Consider the following 18698-nt stretch of genomic DNA (forward strand, 5'->3'; position numbering starts at 1 on the left):
TTGTCTTTGCGTCTTTTTTCGTTTGCCGAAATAAACAAATATGTAATTTTTGTTTGTGCAGCCAGCATAAGCGAAAATTAGTATGCGCGATTGCACATGTACATACATACATACATATCTACGTGCATTCATTTTTATACCCATGGGCGCTTATGTAAATTATTATAGATTGGCGTTTACACATTTGTCAGTGTTTGGCCGAGTTTCTCCTGCGATTTGTGGAGTGCACCTTGATGTTGTCCCATAATGGGGAGGGACCTAGAGTTTTACGTCGATTCCGTATGGCAATTGTATTTTTATGAGAAGCTGTTTTAATGGCGGAAATACATTCGGAGGTTTGCCATTGCCTGCCAAGGGGCGATCGCTGTTAAGAAAAATTTTGTTTTTTGCGATGTTGCTTCGACCAGGACTTGAACCCTGGCCCTGCCAAGTTGAAGCGCACACTGCTTACCACTACACCACAGCGACCGCGCTTATGTAAATTAGTGCATTTAAATATTGAATTTTTAGTTAAAACTTTTTTCATCTAATTTATTTGCGCCCAGCGTGTATTTTGTACAAATGTATGTACATACATATGTTTGTATATACATATGTGCATATAAATGCTTTGCCTATTTTTTAATTTGTTCTACTTTTCGTTGTGAACTGGTGGTTTTCGCGCAATTTCGATGTAGCTAAAAAGCAACACTGCAGGGTGCATCCGGAAATGAGCGGATTAAGCGAGCATGTTGACCATTTTGTTGTACGCATATCCATGTGTGCATACATAAATTTACATATTTTTAGCCGTCATCGATTCGCCAACAGTTAGCGACTGGCGAAACGAACGAACTCAATGAGGTATAACCAAACTCGCTATCGTCTATCCGCGCTAGCTAACTTTGTTGTTGCTTTCATATGCAAAATTCTTCTTTAAGCGACCGGAACTCAAACATAGCGAGCGAGAAGTGTCGAATCGATGACGGCTTTTGTTATATCATGCATATGAGAAAAGCATATTGTGCATGTTGATCTCCCTGATATGGGGATGAGGTTTAAATGTTACTTCGATATTGAATATAGGGGCTCTAAAACATCGCGAACTAAGACGCAAGGCCTCAGGAAGCGGATGACACCCTCAGCCCATGGCAAGATCAGCGACGATAAATAAAAGTCCGAAACCTAAAAACTAGATTTATTTCCATGTAACCCTACGGTGCTCTCTCTTCTGATACAGCGGCTCTTCAGAAGGGGTAAAAGTGCCTTTCTTGCGGAATAAGGGAAAGATATTGCCATCGAAGAGTCCCTTTTGTTTGCAGCATCATATTCCAGATAAGTTAGGCGCTTAAACCAAAATACTTTAAACCTTACCCATTTGGTAAGTCTGACCTATTTCGCAGAAAAATACTGCCAACCCAAAGCGTTTCGCTAACCCAAGCTCTAGCAAAGCAAATAGAGAACACATCTTCAGACAGTTGATATTTCCTTAGCTTGAAGAAGTGGCCTCGCTGCTACCGCCTTGCCGAGAGGATAATTGGAAAAGGGACAAAGCAGACTTCAAAAAACGGAAACATTTGGCAAGCTTTTCGAGGAAGAGGCAGCAACCTTGATGAGCAGAAAAAGTTCTTTGGCGAAGTAAAATTTAATATAGCCTGTGATTGACAGAAGTAACTTAGTATCCAACATGATAAGCGTGTCCTTGATAAAAGTTCTGCTCAATCGTATAGGGTGGAAATATACATAGTTGGGCAACATTGGTCTGGTGCGCAACTGTATATAGGGAAAAGGGAAACGATTATAAGGGAAGAGTTATGATGGGCATCGATCGCCTTGCCCGCGGGCAATGCTCTTTTAAGCTTTCTATACATTTTGCATAGTCGCGTGCAGAGTAAAAGCTCTCTCTGCCCATCGCGGGTTTAAAAATTCGAGCATTTTAATAAGATTTCACAGAAAGATTTTGGGTATGCAGTTTTGTAGTCCATTTAATTTAAGTATAACAAAGTTCAAGTTTAAAGTACTGGGACTTACGGTTGATTTAAGGGATTTTATTTTATTTTTTTTAAAGGTGCTGCTCATTTTCTTTATATCATCGAACATAACGTCGGTGATACTGCAAAACGGTGTATGTATATTAGTACCCTTGACACTTAGATGGTCTCTTACTTGCATCGGAATGCATCTGCGAATCGTTACACCCTAATAAACGAATAACAAAACTGTCTACGATTGCCAGAAGCGATCAGATACAGATAACAGACGAATTAAGCACCAGAGGTAATAAGTGACATACAACGTTTTGCAGTATCACCGACGACAAATACTTCGTATGGAAGAAAATCAACGGTAAGTCCTAGCTATTTCAAAATTGCACTTTGTGACACTAAAATTGAGTGGGCTATAAAACTGCATACTCAAAATCTCTGCCACTTTAAATTTAGCAATTTTGCAATTTTTCTGCGGATACGTAATTAGCGACCCCGAAAACCCCCTAGATCGAAATTTCGAATCATTTCTTTAAAGCTTCGTATTTTCGCCGCACTTGGATTTTGGATATCGGCCGCACTGTGTGGCAGATTAATTTAATACTAGAGTGCCAGTTACTGTCGAAATTCGACAGTTTTTCTAGTTTTAGAAGCCTTGGAGAGGATTTCTAACTTAACATGCAGCAAAACTTATACGGTACAAATTAACTAACCGGAAAATCTTCTGCTAAAACGTAACTAAATTTTTTTTTTTTATCTGAGAAGGTCTTTGCGGGACTTCGGCAGGACTTGGAATTGACCTGATATATTCAAGTTTATCGATAAATTTCAATGATTTGATACATATCGATAGTTCGATGAATTTCAAGAACACTAAAATTCTATAACTCAACAAAATTCGTTAACTCGACCAATTTCGATAACTGTGAAATTCGATGGCTCGATAAATTTAGATAACTCAAAAATGTAAAAACTTTGTATACCTTTATAAATTTTTACTTTTGACATCTCCACATTTTTCGAAAACTATCTAAACATTTTGATAACTCGTTACACTCCGTTAAGACGATTAAATGCGATAAGCAGTGATAAATCGATAAGCTTATATAACCTTGAAATTTTGATAAATCGATATATTTTGAAAAAAAAAATTCCATAACCTTCGCTTCGTTGAACCAACCAATTTCAGTAGATCAATAATTATCGATAACTCTGTAAGTTGAAAGAACTCCATGCATTACGACACCGCCATATATTTCGTTAAGTCTATAAATAATGATAATTCAATAAATATCGATAACTTAATACATTTCTTTAACATGACAAATTTTGTTAATCCCACACGTTTTTATAGTTCGATAACTATCCGTAAATTTGGACAACTAAGTTTCTGTGTCTATAAATTTCGACAACTCAGTAAACATTGATCAGTTTGAATAATTCGATACGTTGCGTTAACTTTTTGATTTTTTTTCGATTCCTATCGGAAAATTTCAGCTCTGTTAACCTAATTCTTATGTATTTCTCATTGTCTCCATTTTCGCCTTTATCTCAATTTTCGCCTTTATCTTCACTTTTTCCTTTTTTTTGTCCTCATCGTTATCATTTATTTCTTCATCTTCATATTTATCTTTATTTCAAAGTTTAATTTCAAATACGAAGTAAAACAAAATGAGAAACGCTTGAATTGAACAGGTTGCAAAAACAACCATTAACAAATATGGAAATTTTTAAACGACGATTTTCAACCAATTTCGAAACTACAAAAACTCTCCTCATCTACAGAAAATTACTTTCCAACGCTGTTTCTGGTTTTGAAATCGGTAACTTTACCTTGGACTTCATCTTTGATGTCATCTTTTGATGTCATATCATGTGATGCCACGCCATGTAATGACATGTCATGCCATACGATGTCATATCATGTGATGTCAAGTCATGTGATGTCATGCCACATAATGGGATGTCATATCATATAATGTCATGTCACGTGATATCGTGTGATGTGATATCATATTATGTGATGCAACATCATGTGATGTCTCTTCATATCATGTGATAAAATGTGATGTGATGTCATGTAATGTGATCACATTCCATGTTCCGATTAGTGCATCGACAACCCTGTTGATAACTGTGTTGATAAAAATACCGATAACAATATCCATACACATATAGAAAAATACAACGATTGTAAAATCGATTAATTCAGCGATAAATATAACAATCATCAGTATCGATTATTGTATATATCGTTAACAATATAAATGACTAAATCGATAACAAAATCAATTATTTAATCGATTATTATACCGATAACAATATCCATTATTGTGTCGATAACTATACCGATTATTATATTGATTATTATATCGATTACAATAGCGGTTATTTAATTAATAACAGTATCGATAACAATATCGATTATTTTATCGATAGCAATATCGATTATTATATCGATAAGAATATCGAGTTTTATATCGATAACAATTTCTTCATATTTATATTTATTTTTGCATATTTCTCTTCACCTTTGCCTTCTAGGCATCTTTGTTTTTGTTTTTATTCTCAAACCGCTAAACCGCTGAGAACCATTTCCATGTGCATTATTCCCCTTGAATTTGACAATTTACTCCCAACCAACCAACTGCCGCTAAAGAAGTTTCACTTTATAAATTCAAGAAATGTTCTTACCCTTTCAGTTACCCTAATTCTTAATTCTGTCATTGTCTCCATTTTGGTCTTTAACTTCACTTCTGGCTTCTTTTTTTTCGACTTCATCGTTATCATTTATTTCTTTATCTTCATATTTCTCTTTATTTCAAAGCTTAATTTCAAATGTGTAGTGAAACAACAGGCGAAACATGTCAAATTGAACATGTTGCAGCAACATCTATACACAATTCGAAAATGTTTAAACGACGGTTTTGGCCGTAATTTTCAACCAATTGTGAAACCATAAAAACTCTGCTCATCTACGGAAAAATGCCTTTCCAACGGTGTTCTTTGGTTTTGGTAGAATCGCCAAACGAACGGAGACAAAATTTATGTTAACGTATTAATATATAGATTTAAAAAATAAAGCAAGTAAAAAAGTCTAAGTTCAGGCGGAGCAGAACATTAAATCCCGGCGCAAATTTTAAATACAGTTTTTCACGAGTTTTTTACCCACCCTAATGCACAAATGTACATATGTGTACTGTTGTGAATATATGTATATCAAATATAAAATATAAGTATATTTACATACAGCCATATACGCACGCATAAATATACATATGCAATTAAAATTTTTGAATTCTACCACCAAGCGCGTAAAATTTTCATAAACCTAAAATCCATAAAATACTTGAGTATATTATTTTAGGGAAAATGTACGACTAATCCAATGAACATAAAAAAAAAATCATAAAATAAAATGAAAAATTCAATCTGTTGTCGATATTCCTCAAAACAATGCCGCCACACAATGGATGAATATGTCAGGCCCAGTTTATGTTGGGCTAAATACACGTCTTGCCTTTAGTTGCTTTTGCCTTTGTGTACGAATATACACAGCTGATCCTTGAGATGGACAACGGAAAAACACACACTTAATACGCTAGTCTTATTATTGTTGCAACTCGTGGTGCTGCATTTCTTGGAAATGCCAACCATCCCTGGGCAGCGCAATAATATGCATACAAATACAGATGTTTTCCACAGGCGACTAGCGCACATAATCTGCATTCTTCAGCCATAATGCGATGATCCTGTTTGCATGTTGCGCCTGCGTGAACGATCAAAATTGAAATATGCCATAAGCAGGTATTGAAAATGGCTACGAAAATTATCTTTTCATGTGCCACTGCTACTACTATATACATACATATATAACTATATTTATATACAGACATATTTCTTAACTGTCATTGTATTATCAAAAATAAAAGAGCAAGTAGCAAATTTGTAAATAACCTTTGGTATAAACATCGTTGGACTGTGGTTAGTACAACGTCGCCTGTCACCTTGTCACCTTGTAAGCCCAAGGATACAATAACGCTTAGAAGAATCACGAAGCCACCAACAAAAATTTGACCGCCGGTACTTGCATACATACAAAGGTTGCACGCATGCAATCTTGTTTCATGCTATTTAGCACAAGCTGCGTCTGCGCATTGCTACTAAAATATCTACTACTTAGGTACTACTAAAATATGGTTATCTTTTAAGTAATTTGCAGTTCTGCGAAATTCCTTACTGTCTATAGATTTCTATTTTGAGCTGGAAGTGACTGTATGGACATTGAATGGAAGAGACAATCGTTTTATAGAATATTGAGTATTCCTAAAATTGTATTTCCATTATCGCTTCATTGCTTCTATTATTTAGTCGATGGATATACGGGCAGATGAAATGCATACTATTTATATATGTACATACCCTGCAGAAAAAAAAAATAGTCTATTGATAAAAAATAAACAACTTGTAGCTTTTTTGCGGGATTTCTATAAAATATATAACTTGTAGTTAGCTACAAAAAGCTAACTTGAAACTAGTTGTCAAGTAATTCAGGAGTAATGCAAGAGATTTTTTTCTCTAAACGCGTTTCTATTTAAATATCCTGCACTTTGCAAATACTTTTTCGAATTAAGGACAAATAAAAGGAAGATCGAAATTTCATATATCAGTTTGAAGTTATGTCTGACGGAGTTCGAATATGGGACCACCTACAGCAGAATATGTAAACAAATATGAAATGTAATAAATAAAGTAAATAAAAATAATAAAAATATTTTGTTTTTCCTATTGATATTTTATGCCCAAAAGTAGTTAGTTACAAGTTAACTACATCAAATGCAGAGGTAACCAATCGCCTTAGAAATATAGTTAGCTTTCGTCAAAGAAAATATACAGATAATAAGTGACTTTTAGCTCCTTCCTAATCAACTTGAAGTTAGCTTATAGTTAGATACATTTCCTGCAGGGTATGTAGTATGTACAATACATACATACATATGTACGTATGTAGGTATATTTGAGTATGTGTTAAAATATATACATATTTGAGAATTTGTATTTTTCTGAGAAGCGTAGCTCATGCATTGATTAGAAACAGATTTGTTGAAGCAGTTTGTAGTACACACATTTAAATTATTTTGATATTAGTGTACATCAATGTACTTGGATGCTCATAAAATGTTTCATAATTGTTAAACAAAATCGAAATAGATAAGCTGTCCTTCCATATCGCTCACAATGTAAAGTGGTGGTCCTTATGTAATATGAAGACTTTTGTACATTGAGACTGTCAATAGTAAAATCTGCTTTATTTTATGACTTCTACCAAAATATTTTGACTCAATTCGGCATCATTTGTGTGCTTTAAAACGCGTTTTTCTCAAATAAAAGTTATATAATGGAATTCTTGTCTCCATAAAATATTTCAGAAATACTTAAAAAAATTAAATACTTAAGATGTTCATCAGCATAGATATGAAAAGTTTCCCCCTCAGATCCAGTTAATGATCCAGTTAATTTAGTTTAGAATTTCAATGATTTTGAATGTTTTGAAGACAATTTTTTGCTCTATTCTCTGATGTTTTTACCTTCTAATTAGGATTCATATAAAATTAGTTCGGAGTGTTTTTTGGCGGTGACCTCGAAAATTTCATCAGTTTTCCATTAATTAACAATATTAGCGAAAAACCTTGACCTCCTACTTTTTATAGACTTCACAGGTATATACTATTTCTAGATTGACTGCACTAACACATACCTGTTTTATGCATTTTTTATTTCCGTAATGTGTGTTTATATAGCATACTATACTGCAGTATGGAGGGCACTTTCGATAAAATGTAATTTTGTGTCTTTAACCCTGGAAAGTCATGCTTGGTCTAATCGACGATGTAATACTATATTCACACTGTTTCTTTTTTTCAGTATTTTTCTTGATGTTTTCATATAGGCTAAAAGAAACAAGAAGAGCGATGCCCACGTTTGGGTACATGGTTTGAAGACCTTCAGCTCTTAGCCATTCCAACAAACTGATAGCACTCTTCCTTCCGATCCTCATTTTGTATACTACACTGGGCATGCAAGTGGAGCCATTCTTCTGAAAAATTGTCATCTAAATCTGCAGAAAAACACATTTGTAATCGTTGTCTTCCCTAATTTTTATCGGAATTTTATCGAAATTAGTGAAAGAGTAAACCAAAACAAAGTGAGCAAAAGTTGAGTAATAAACAGAAAAGTTTTTTTTTATAATAATGAAAGCAAAAAAAAGAAATTGTTAAAAAATAATTATGTCGAGGAGGTTGCTGAACACTTCAAGAATGGTGGGGGGGAGACCAAATTGTCTTCAGAGGAACTGTTTCATCTGCATGAGGAGCAGTTTATTAATTACCAAAAAACTCTAGTATATGGAATTGCTATAATCTTCGCTAAATAAAGTAAAATTTTTAATCTCTTTGCTTCATCCACGTGTTTTACAGAAAAGAATAATTAGAAATAGCAAAGAACAAGAACAGCAAGTGGAGGAGCTGCCAACCGAATTACGAATGCGTGGAAGAAAAAGGGTAATTCGCGAATTAATTAGAGAATCTTTTTAAGTATGACGATAACAGTTGGGAATGTTCCCTTACCAAATTGAAAAGAATAAAAAATGACTTAAAAAGTGCAATCCTTCAAGAAAGTCTAACGATGTATTGTGGAACAATCGTTCCGTCATCCCTTGTCAAATTTGGTTTGGAGACAAACCGGTTTCGGCGTTGTGCCATCTTCAGTGTCATTTTTCGTCTAACGAGTTTGTCGCTGATGTCCATAGAATGTGATATGCTCAAAGATATAGACTTTGCACTTTGCAGGATATATCTTCAGTGTATATATAGAATTTTAAACGCAAACCTGTCAATGCTAAAAATTTTACTATTCCGTATTATATTACAATTATTTAGTAATTTCATATGAGTGTGAAAATACTTGAATAGATCTATAATTTTGTTTATCTAAGTACTTCTTATACCCGTATTTATTAACAAAATAGTCCTCTGTTAAGTGGTAGGGGCCCCATTATGATAATATCATATTGCTTTATATGTTTTAAATCTGCGCGTATATTTATTCTTAGCAGTCTCATTTGTGTATATATAAAAGTCATCGCCATTGTGTGGTGTTACGGAAATTTTCATTTAACATATTTGATGTAATTAGTTCAAAATAGTAAATTATTTTATTTGTGCCGACATGCATTTGGCGATAAAATGTCGATGCGTCAGTATGTACTCCTACTCAATCAGGTATGTACTATGTATATACTTTTGTACAAAAACACAAATTCGCTGATGATCGACGAAACATTTATGTACATATGTTTGGACACCGGTCTTCCATGTGTGTTGGCCAGCAACCCTGTAGGAAATTGAGACAAATGCATATCTAATTAATAGCCATTGAAATTCTGATGGGTTGATTAGCTTTCTTTTTGTGACATATTACTTATATTTTTAGTAGTAGTAGTTCGGAAAATACGAAAAAAAGGCGTTAAATAGATTTTTAACTTGGTATATTTAAAACAGCATCCAAAGCGGATATAAGTTAAAAACGTATCGATATATAAAAATAGTGCACCTCTAAGGTCTACATGCTACATATTTCTTCAAAGGCATATGCCTGCATATATTCGTAGTACACATTAGGCATATGACTTTTTTTATTGAATAAAAATACCTATGAGGAGAGGATGAGGAATGATGGAAAACCATCAAAAATAACGTTTTCATGTCAACCGAACTATGACTGCGACCAAAAATTGGTTTCTAATTTTTTTTTTGATTCGGTTGATGCAAAAATTATTTATTTAAATCCTTTCCACACTCTAATGGAAGGTCGAGGTTTTGATTGCTTAACTGATTTTCTCCGACAAATCGTTTATTAACTGCAAGAAATTGAAAAAAAGTTCAAAATTACAGAATTTTTTTTGCGAGATTTTCGAATATCATGATGAAATAAAAAAATAGGTATCCGTAATAAATTTCACTCCAAAAAAATATTTAGGTGTAAATTATTCATGGAATGACTCATAAGTATGAATGGATAGGTATGTATATTTTTTATGCAGTACACATTTTTTCTTTCTCTGGGTTTAGTATTTTTTTTAGCAAATTTTGTCAAAATCGTTATTTTTGTTGGTCTTTTATCATTCCTTATAGTTATTTAAAGAAAAAGTCACATGCCTTATGTACATACATAAGCACTTATAAATGTACATGGCTGCACTCACACATACGTATGACTATTATTTAGTGGGTATGTCGATAAAATTTAAATAAATTTTCATTAATATTGAAAGTCATTAAAGTGATGCCTTATCGTTCGTACATTTGTACACACACCGAACGACACCGCCGGCCGTAGAGTGGCCTCATTGCACCCACTGAGGGGTAATAAATATATAAATATATGTATTTGTATGTGTTTGGCACAAATGATAATTAAAGTTTCATGTAAATTAAATTTTTCACGTTGCGAGCTGCAGGTATATTCATTCGTCCGTGAATGGCTAGCAATTTATATTATTTTAGTTACGAGTATTTTTCTCAAGGAATTTTTTCCTAAATGAAATGAAATAAAATAGGAAATGAATTCATGTCACAGAAATGTAATTGCTTGCATACAAATGTATGCTTACATACATACATACATACATATGTACATGTAGATACATGTGTATTTTGTAGAGCAATGTTGACATTTTGTAATGTTGCACTGATATACTCGTAGGTGCTATCGCTGGTATTGTAAACAGTGCGGCACGAGTTTAATAATTGCATTGAGATAAAATAAAATTAAAACGTATAAGTTTTCAATTACGTATGTTGGTAAATAATTCATTATAATTTTCCGCTTCCAGTCACACAAACTCAGACGTTACCACATACTATATGTGAACTAATGTTAAAAGGGGAGAACGCAATGAATTTTTCTATTAAATTACTTGATTTTAATAATAATAGTAATATATTGGCGCTTACACATATGTTAAAGTTTGGCCAAGCCTCTGCTCCGATTTCCGGCGTGCGCCTTGTAGGTCCCATTTTTTTCTATATTTTTTCGTGATGTTACTTTGACCAGGGCTTGAACCCAGGCCCTGCGCCCAGGCCCCAGCACTTGATTTTATGTGCCTTAAATGTGTAGGTATGAAATTTTAATAAAATGCAAAAATGTATGTGAACATGTGGCACTGAATGTCTAAAAATAATTTTTCCATGGCTAAAATCATTATCGCTTGGCCAGTTTTGTGTTTCGATTGAATCGTTGCTTATAGAGGACGGACTATCTTAAATAATTTCAAACCCGAATTCATTCTATCAACTCAAATGGTGCATTGCCTACCAAATAATTTCTTTGCAGCAAGAGTTTATTTCTGTGTTCCTTTGGGATCGTTGCGGCGAAAAATAGTCAGCTGTGTTTCGTCCGAAAAAAATATTCGTGCCAATTTTTTTTTTTTCATTTGCCCGTAGTCAGGAAGCGAAAAGTGAACGATTTCGGGCGAAAATGAAACTCATAGTAAGGCTGGTTATGTTTTTGACATTATTTAATTAGATTACGAGTGGGCTAGTAATTGGCAATTTACCTTAACACCGTGAGTCAGTAAATTTTATACACAAAAAACAAAAATCAATATATTCGCGAAAATATGGGCCAAATTTAGTAAAACTGTATTTTGAGTTTTTCGCTCTTTTTTTTAAGGCACTTTAAAATTTGAAAAATACGATAACTTCAAAAAAAAAAAATGTTAAAAATTCAATGCAACTTGCACAAAATTTGCTAAATAATTTTTGGAATCAATCATATCTTTGAAACTACTAGGTCCTCTAAAAACTCCTGAAGTCAGAGAGGAAAACTAAAAAAGGCAGTTTTACTATATTTGTCCCATAGTTTCGTGAGTATGTATATTGATTGCTTCGCGTGTTTCGAAATTTTTGTGTTTTGTGTGTGGGGCAGTGGTCGCAGCAGTCGGATAAGTGGACTACATCCGCTTTTATCTAATTTAGGCCAATTGTGTTGTGCTTCCCTATACTTATCCAGAGACGGCCACCGGACGATTATGTCGTAGAACAAAATAAGACGACAAAAGTTGAGCACCGTTTTCTTCGCCAGTATTTTAACCTGTGCAGTGAATTGGGGTTTCCTGCTTCGAGTTCATTATTCAGTGTGGAGCTGAGTGCTGAGCCGGAACCATGGAAAAGATTAGGGGTGTGACCGCTGAAGGCCATGGAAAAGCTGATGTTTCTTGCGTTTCTGCACAACACGCGCTATGCTGGCTCTATTCATTCCATCTGCCTGCGGAAAGACAGGTCCTTATGGCAAAATATCGATTTGATGTGGCATTAGAGAGGCAATTCACTATCAGTACTAGAAGTAGCAGGGGTGGTAAAAGTGATTAATTAGCAGCCGGCCGGACAGAGTATCATTCTTAAGTTCCATCTCTAGACTGCACACTTTTCTGAGAAGGAACGTCTTCAGTTCTCGTTTCGCTCACAAGCAGAAATATTCTCCTATATCTGTGTTAGCGGCAAAGCTTCTCCAAATAGGATACTTATCTCTCTTCGGTTGGATAAGGCACTTGTGCTTCAGCAGAAATGCCAACACATGGATTTCGATCTCATAAACCTCATTCTTGTCGGAACCCTTTAGTTTGACAAAAGATAGACTCCTCCTGCTTGATTTTGTGAGCCGCCGGACGTTCGATTGGTGAAGGGTGATTAAGCACGCGCCAATCTGGGTTGCTTGCTTGACAAAAGAGAGACCAAGATGCAATGGACAAGCGTATAAGTGCCTACATTTTTACATTAAAAAACCAATGCGCACTACATGCCTTAGGAATTTTTGAACTAATATTGTAGGTATTTAGCAGCCAAATCGTTCATGCTTGGGCAAGCGGTGCGCATGTTCTGTGTTTAAGCCTTCGTAATTTTGCTGCAATTACTTGTGACTCACTCGTGTTGCACTTTTACTTACAACCAACTACTTGTCTGCTGTTACCCACTTACTTATAATTTAAGCGTCCAAGCTTTGCCCTTTTCACTCCTCTTAGCAACTTTTCATTGCAATAATATTCCATATCGCAGTTTTTCAGCGTTTTTTTTCGCAGATTTTGTATCTTTTTTTTTTTGGAAGGGCAATTCGCCATTGTCGTCACTTCACCTCTGGCTTTGCATAAGCTCGCGATCGACCGCACAAAAATTCTGCTAATAATATCAGCAAGCAGCAGTTAACTGCCAACAGTCAACATTGGCCGAAAACCACTTGGCTGACGAGTCCTACGGCTAACCAAACAACAACTGCAGAACCAGTCAACCGGCGAACCGGTCAGCCAGACTGCCATTCAGCCGTTACAACACCAATGTTGCACTTGTTCTTCACGTCGATCTCAATGCGATCGCTGACTGGTAGTTAGTTATCGCCGCGGTGTTGCAATCCTCGCCCAGTGATGCCAAACATTCTATGTTAAATTATTCGCTGAAATCGAAAAATATACCTCCATTACCTCCACGGAAATATAACATAACCATAGTGCTTACTTTCCTAAAATTCCTTTTTTTTATTTTCCTCAGTGTTACCGCATATTACTGGCGTTAACGTCCAAAGATAATTAATTTTGACTTCACACAAATCTGTATAAACATAATTACTGCAAGGGGGATAGAAATAATTTAATTTTGCAGCCTTGTTTAATTGTGTTACAAGAAAATCCCTTTTATATTTAAAACGTCCCTTTTAGCCTTCTAATAATTTGTGTTGCAAAATATGCCTCAAATAGCGGAATTACGCACAATCTGGCATCACTGTTCTCGCCATTCACACCTCACAACTTTGTCTGCTCTCGTTCGCGAAAAAGAACGAGCTTTTGCTTTATAACTGCGCACAACTTCAAAGAATTCGCAATAATATTTAAAAACTATTCAAAAGCTGCAAAGTTGCAATTTCAGCAGCCAGTAAAGCACCAGTTGATGCTACATAGTGACTGGGTGTCGATCTGCCGATCAATCGCGCGATCGATCGCTCGGTCCGTCTTCGCCATTGGCATATGTATACTGTAACAGTAGCAGCAGATGATGCATACGAACGGCTAAGGAAGGTATGGTAATGGCTGTCGCGCAGTAGATCATGGATGGATTGCCGTTGCTGCCGCTGCTGGTGTATTGGGCAAGTGCAAAAGGCGGTGTTAATCTGACCAACAGGCTCTAAATGCCAAATGCCTCCAATGCGATGACTAGCAGTTGAACTGGGTTTGTTGGTTGGGCCGCTGGATGCTTTTCTTAGCATTTTTAGTATTTAAATTGAAAATTCCTAATTTGCAATAGTCACAGTTGCGCTTAATTTGCACCTCTGTGCACTTCATGTACAAACGGCGCAAAGAAACTACCAAAAAAGGTGCATAAATAGTAATAACAACAACAATACTTCTGAATAACAACTGCGGCAAGCATGCCGGCTAGTCAACTGGTTGTTAAACCTGTTTCGACCTATAAGGTACACATAGCGCGAACGCAACAATTTGCAACATGTATGCATGTATGTGCATGCAATATATCGCACACCGTCTTCATAAAATACACAACTCAAAATTTATCATTTTTGAAATTATGCGGTGAAAATGTACAGTGACCTTTTATTTACCTTTCTGCCATGAAAATCAGCTGCTGATAAAAATACAATCGCCGTTCGGAGTCGGCGTAAAACAATAGGAAGGGACCTAAATCAAGGCGCCCGCCGAAAATCGGAGGAAAACATTTTATGTAACTGTCAAACTAGTATTATTGCGTACTTTTATATATATTTTTTAAAGTTTTTAGTTAAATTTAAATTTCATTACTTAATTTAATTTTATTTTATTTTACTTTATTTTATTTTATTTTATTTTATTTTATTTTATTTTGTTTTAATTTATTTTATTTTATTTTATTTTATTTTATTTTATTTTATTTTTTTTTTATATTTTTTTTTTATTTGATTTGATTTGATTTTATTTTATTTCATTTTATTTTATTTTAGCCGGAGAGAATTGTTATAATTTGTTAAAAGGTAAAGTCTCCCTTGCCCATATCGAGCCCTAACCGCGAAATTAATTAAGCGACATATTTTTCGAAAGTAGTTTTTTGATGTAGAATTGTTCTTAAACCCATAACAGGTCAACTGTTAAAAATTTGTATCGTCAATCGTCACAGTCACAGAGATATATGACTTAATTTTATCGTAAGCGACATCTGCTGTTTTGAGATACCGCAAAAATAACGTAAGCGACATGGAAGTTAGTAGTGACCTGTAAATACTGACTGTAAATATATATTTTTATACATTTATTTATGTTTTTATATATGTCAATGTGTACAAAAAAGAAAATAAAATAAGTTTTTTCAAAGTTTTTTTGGGGAAATTCAATTAACGTAAGCGCCAAATTTTTGCCTAGTAGCCTGCCATGGTGACAGCGAAATTAACGTAAGCGCCAAATTCACTAATTTCGCCTACAAATTAAGTTAAATGAAGATAAAAATTAGTCTATGACTTGTATTGAACCGGGCTTAGACTACATTAAGAATTTCAAAGATATTTTCCAAACGGATTAAGAAAAAAACAAAAAACGTCTCCTGTAAAATTTGCTTTTTGGCGGTTACGTTTTTTTCGCGGTTAGGGCTCGATATGACTATCATGTGCTAAGAAATAGTTTTTGGCATTTTCTGACGAACGTGTAATTTTGAGTTGTGCCTCATTTGAAGACGTTGTGCGATATGTATGTAAAAATAACCAAAGAAGGAAAATATCTAAAGTTTTTATAAAATTTATTTTGTGAATCCTTTTTCGTTTCGGGAGCACCCCACAATTTTTTTAAACTCGTTTTTATTATGTAACTTTTATTAACTGGAACAGGAGAATCGATTTTCTATCTTTAATATTTTTCTTAATTTTTTTTGTTTTAAATACTTTTTTTAGTGTACATTTTTATGATATGAATGATAAGAACTAGTACGTACGAAATTCTATACTTAATTTTTTTTTGTGCGAATGAATTATAATTTTGGCTAAGCTTTGTGTGAATATCATAATTGTGACCATTCATTGCTGTCAAAGTTATAAATATTGATGACTTTCTTAATGAGAAAGAGATCAGCAAATACTTAACCCCACTTTTCACGCCATACAATTTTTGAAATTTCTTTATGCTTCTAAATTAAACATGTGTTTTTAAAAAGGGGGAATCTATTTAATACATAGAGCGCGGCACCATTTACGAACTACGGCATGGCCATCATACTAGTTAAAACAAATTTAGTATGAATTTATGTTTGGGAAACTCGTTTGTGGGTTCAATGTACGCTAAATGAATTTGGCACAAGTACAAACTAGAAAATATAATAATTATCAGAAAAGAAGGAAAAAAAGTCAAACTCATTAGGCGCCGTTGCTTGCGACGAAATTCTCCCCATTCCAAATCGCACCGATCAGCGTTGCAAGCAATGTTCCACACTCAATCGTTAGTGGAGTAATAAAACAAAAACAAAAAGAGAATCGAAAACACTGCAGAATGTCGATCATAATTCATTAAAAGTTTGCGGCGAATAGGCGCACTAATCTACCAACGAGACCTGCAAATTCAACAACGATCTAGCAGTCCAATGCGTTGCTTGCTTCGCTTTCGTCTCCTGCGCATGCGCTTTTGATGATTAAGCTGCGCGCGCGTACGACAATCTAAAATTGTTGGCAATTTATGCAAAAATCACGTTTGAATTCGATTAAGATGCAGCGAATGAGTATAGTGGAAATAAAGGAAATTCGTTGCAAGCAAAATAATTTGCAGCGAAAGGAAATACATAAAGCCATCTTATGACTACATACATTCGTTCTTATGCTCGCTTTCAGCATCCATGGGGCATGCAAAAAGATTGTCGCCTGTGTTGTTGTTTTATTTTTTTTTTTATTTTAGTATATCGCTGCATGTTAAACACAAAATTTGCATTCGACTTGTCGCAGTGGGTTGCAATATTGATCGATAGTTTGTTGCATTCGACGCGACCTCAGCACGCTTTATGTGCCCCACCAATAGCATCGGCATCGGCATCAGCATCAGCATCAGCCTCTGCAAAAGCACCAACACTCTTTTTTTCGGACCATTTAGTTCGATAGTGTCGTTCGATTCATTTGCTATTCTAAGTGGTTCATTTGTTTTGCTGCTGGGATAGTTTCTTTATTTCCTATATCTAAGGATGTGTTTGTTCCTTAATGTGTTTTCATGTTGCACCAAATTGTTGCAATAAATTTAATAATCACTTTATGCCATTTGTTCTTAACAGTTTATTCTTTGCTTACTCAATTCATTCCTTTTCTTTTATTGTAAAATCTTTTTACAGTCTCGCGACGCTCCTTCTGATGAGGAAATGCGTGATTGTGATTCGATCGATGGTGATCATCATCATGTAATTCGTGCAACGCGTTTAAATGTCGCATCTTTGAGACGTAACCACAGCCACAGCAACAACAACAACAACAACAACAAAAATACTAATAATAATAATAACAATAACAATATTGGCGGTGGTGATATGAGTTTTGGTGGCAACGCCGGCAGTGCAAGTATCGGTGTTGGCAGTGGTATGGGTGTGCGTAGTCCCGATCGTCACGCTGATCTTCAAATGAGGTAAATTAGTTATTAGTTCGATACTGGTGGTGGTTGCAGAGTGCAGTTTGGCACTACATATTGGTGGACATATGACATTGAATTTTTGTTCTGTTTTTTTTTTATTATGTGCCTTTGCAGTCATCATCATCAGTTTCCTTCGAATCATCCGCTAAATGCGCTCGGTAATTTCATGGGCATTGGCGGTCTACATGGCATTCCAAATCTACAACACAATGATGTGTTAGAGAAGCTAAAGATGCAAGTTCGTGATATGAAAGTGGGTCTAATGGTAAGTGTTCCAGTAAACTAAGCAAGCAACAAACGACTGAGAATAAACTATGTTTACACATGGCAAATTTTGTCAACGCGACTCAGTTGATTTTTTGTCAGTTATGGGAGCACAAAGCGTGTTGCTCGACCACCGGAGAAATGCCGAGTGGAACAAGCTAGGTGGATAAGTTTCATTCCCGAAATTCAAGAAAAGAAAAAGAAACTTATCAACATTTTTGTATATTTATCGGAGGTATCTTGATTAAAAAAAATAATAAAAAAATTCGATTTGAAATGTTTTACAAGTAAAAATGCGTGCACTAAAAACTTGTTTAAAAAAGGCGAAGACTTGTTAAGGAATGAGTATACTGATTTCTTTTTAACTTAATTTTTCACAGGGTATAACTTTTTCGAACCTTTTTCTAAAACCAATTTAGCCTCGCTTTTGATCATCTGGTCAACCTGAAGATAAGCCCGCTATGTGACACTGCTGAATATCTATCGAGGTAAAATTTTCTGAGCCTTGACTCTAGAGCCCTAGTTCACATTTGGTTGTCTGAAAAGGGACGATACATGCGGTAGGGCTGGGACTATCCGTATATTGAGATATCTGTTCGTTTTTTTATCTGGATATCTGGTTAATATCCGTTTATTTAGTTAACCAGATATACGAATATTCCAAACAGTATTTTAGAGGATCGTAAAACTATTCTCAAAACTACTGAATCTATCGACCTCTAAAATAAACAATAGAACACTTTATTACTTAATCCAAAGCAATTGTTATTTTTTTGTTTTTTTTT

General features: G+C 34.8%; 1 protein-coding gene across 1 annotated transcript in view; it reads left to right on the forward strand.

Moving 5' to 3' along the window:
- Positions 1–18698, forward strand: part of LOC118743790 (protein dead ringer) — a 116235-nt gene that overhangs the window by 25427 nt on the left and 72110 nt on the right. Inside the window, exons 2-3 of the mRNA XM_036476555.1 lie at positions 17357–17643; positions 17764–17914. Of these exons, the coding sequence (XP_036332448.1) occupies positions 17357–17643; positions 17764–17914 (438 nt within the window). The remainder of the gene's footprint in view (positions 1–17356; positions 17644–17763; positions 17915–18698) is intronic.

Source organism: Rhagoletis pomonella, unplaced genomic scaffold, assembly GCF_013731165.1.
Source record: "Rhagoletis pomonella isolate Grant_MI unplaced genomic scaffold, Rhpom_1.0 Rhpom_scaffold_00007, whole genome shotgun sequence".
Taxonomy (NCBI): Eukaryota; Metazoa; Arthropoda; class Insecta; order Diptera; family Tephritidae; genus Rhagoletis; species Rhagoletis pomonella.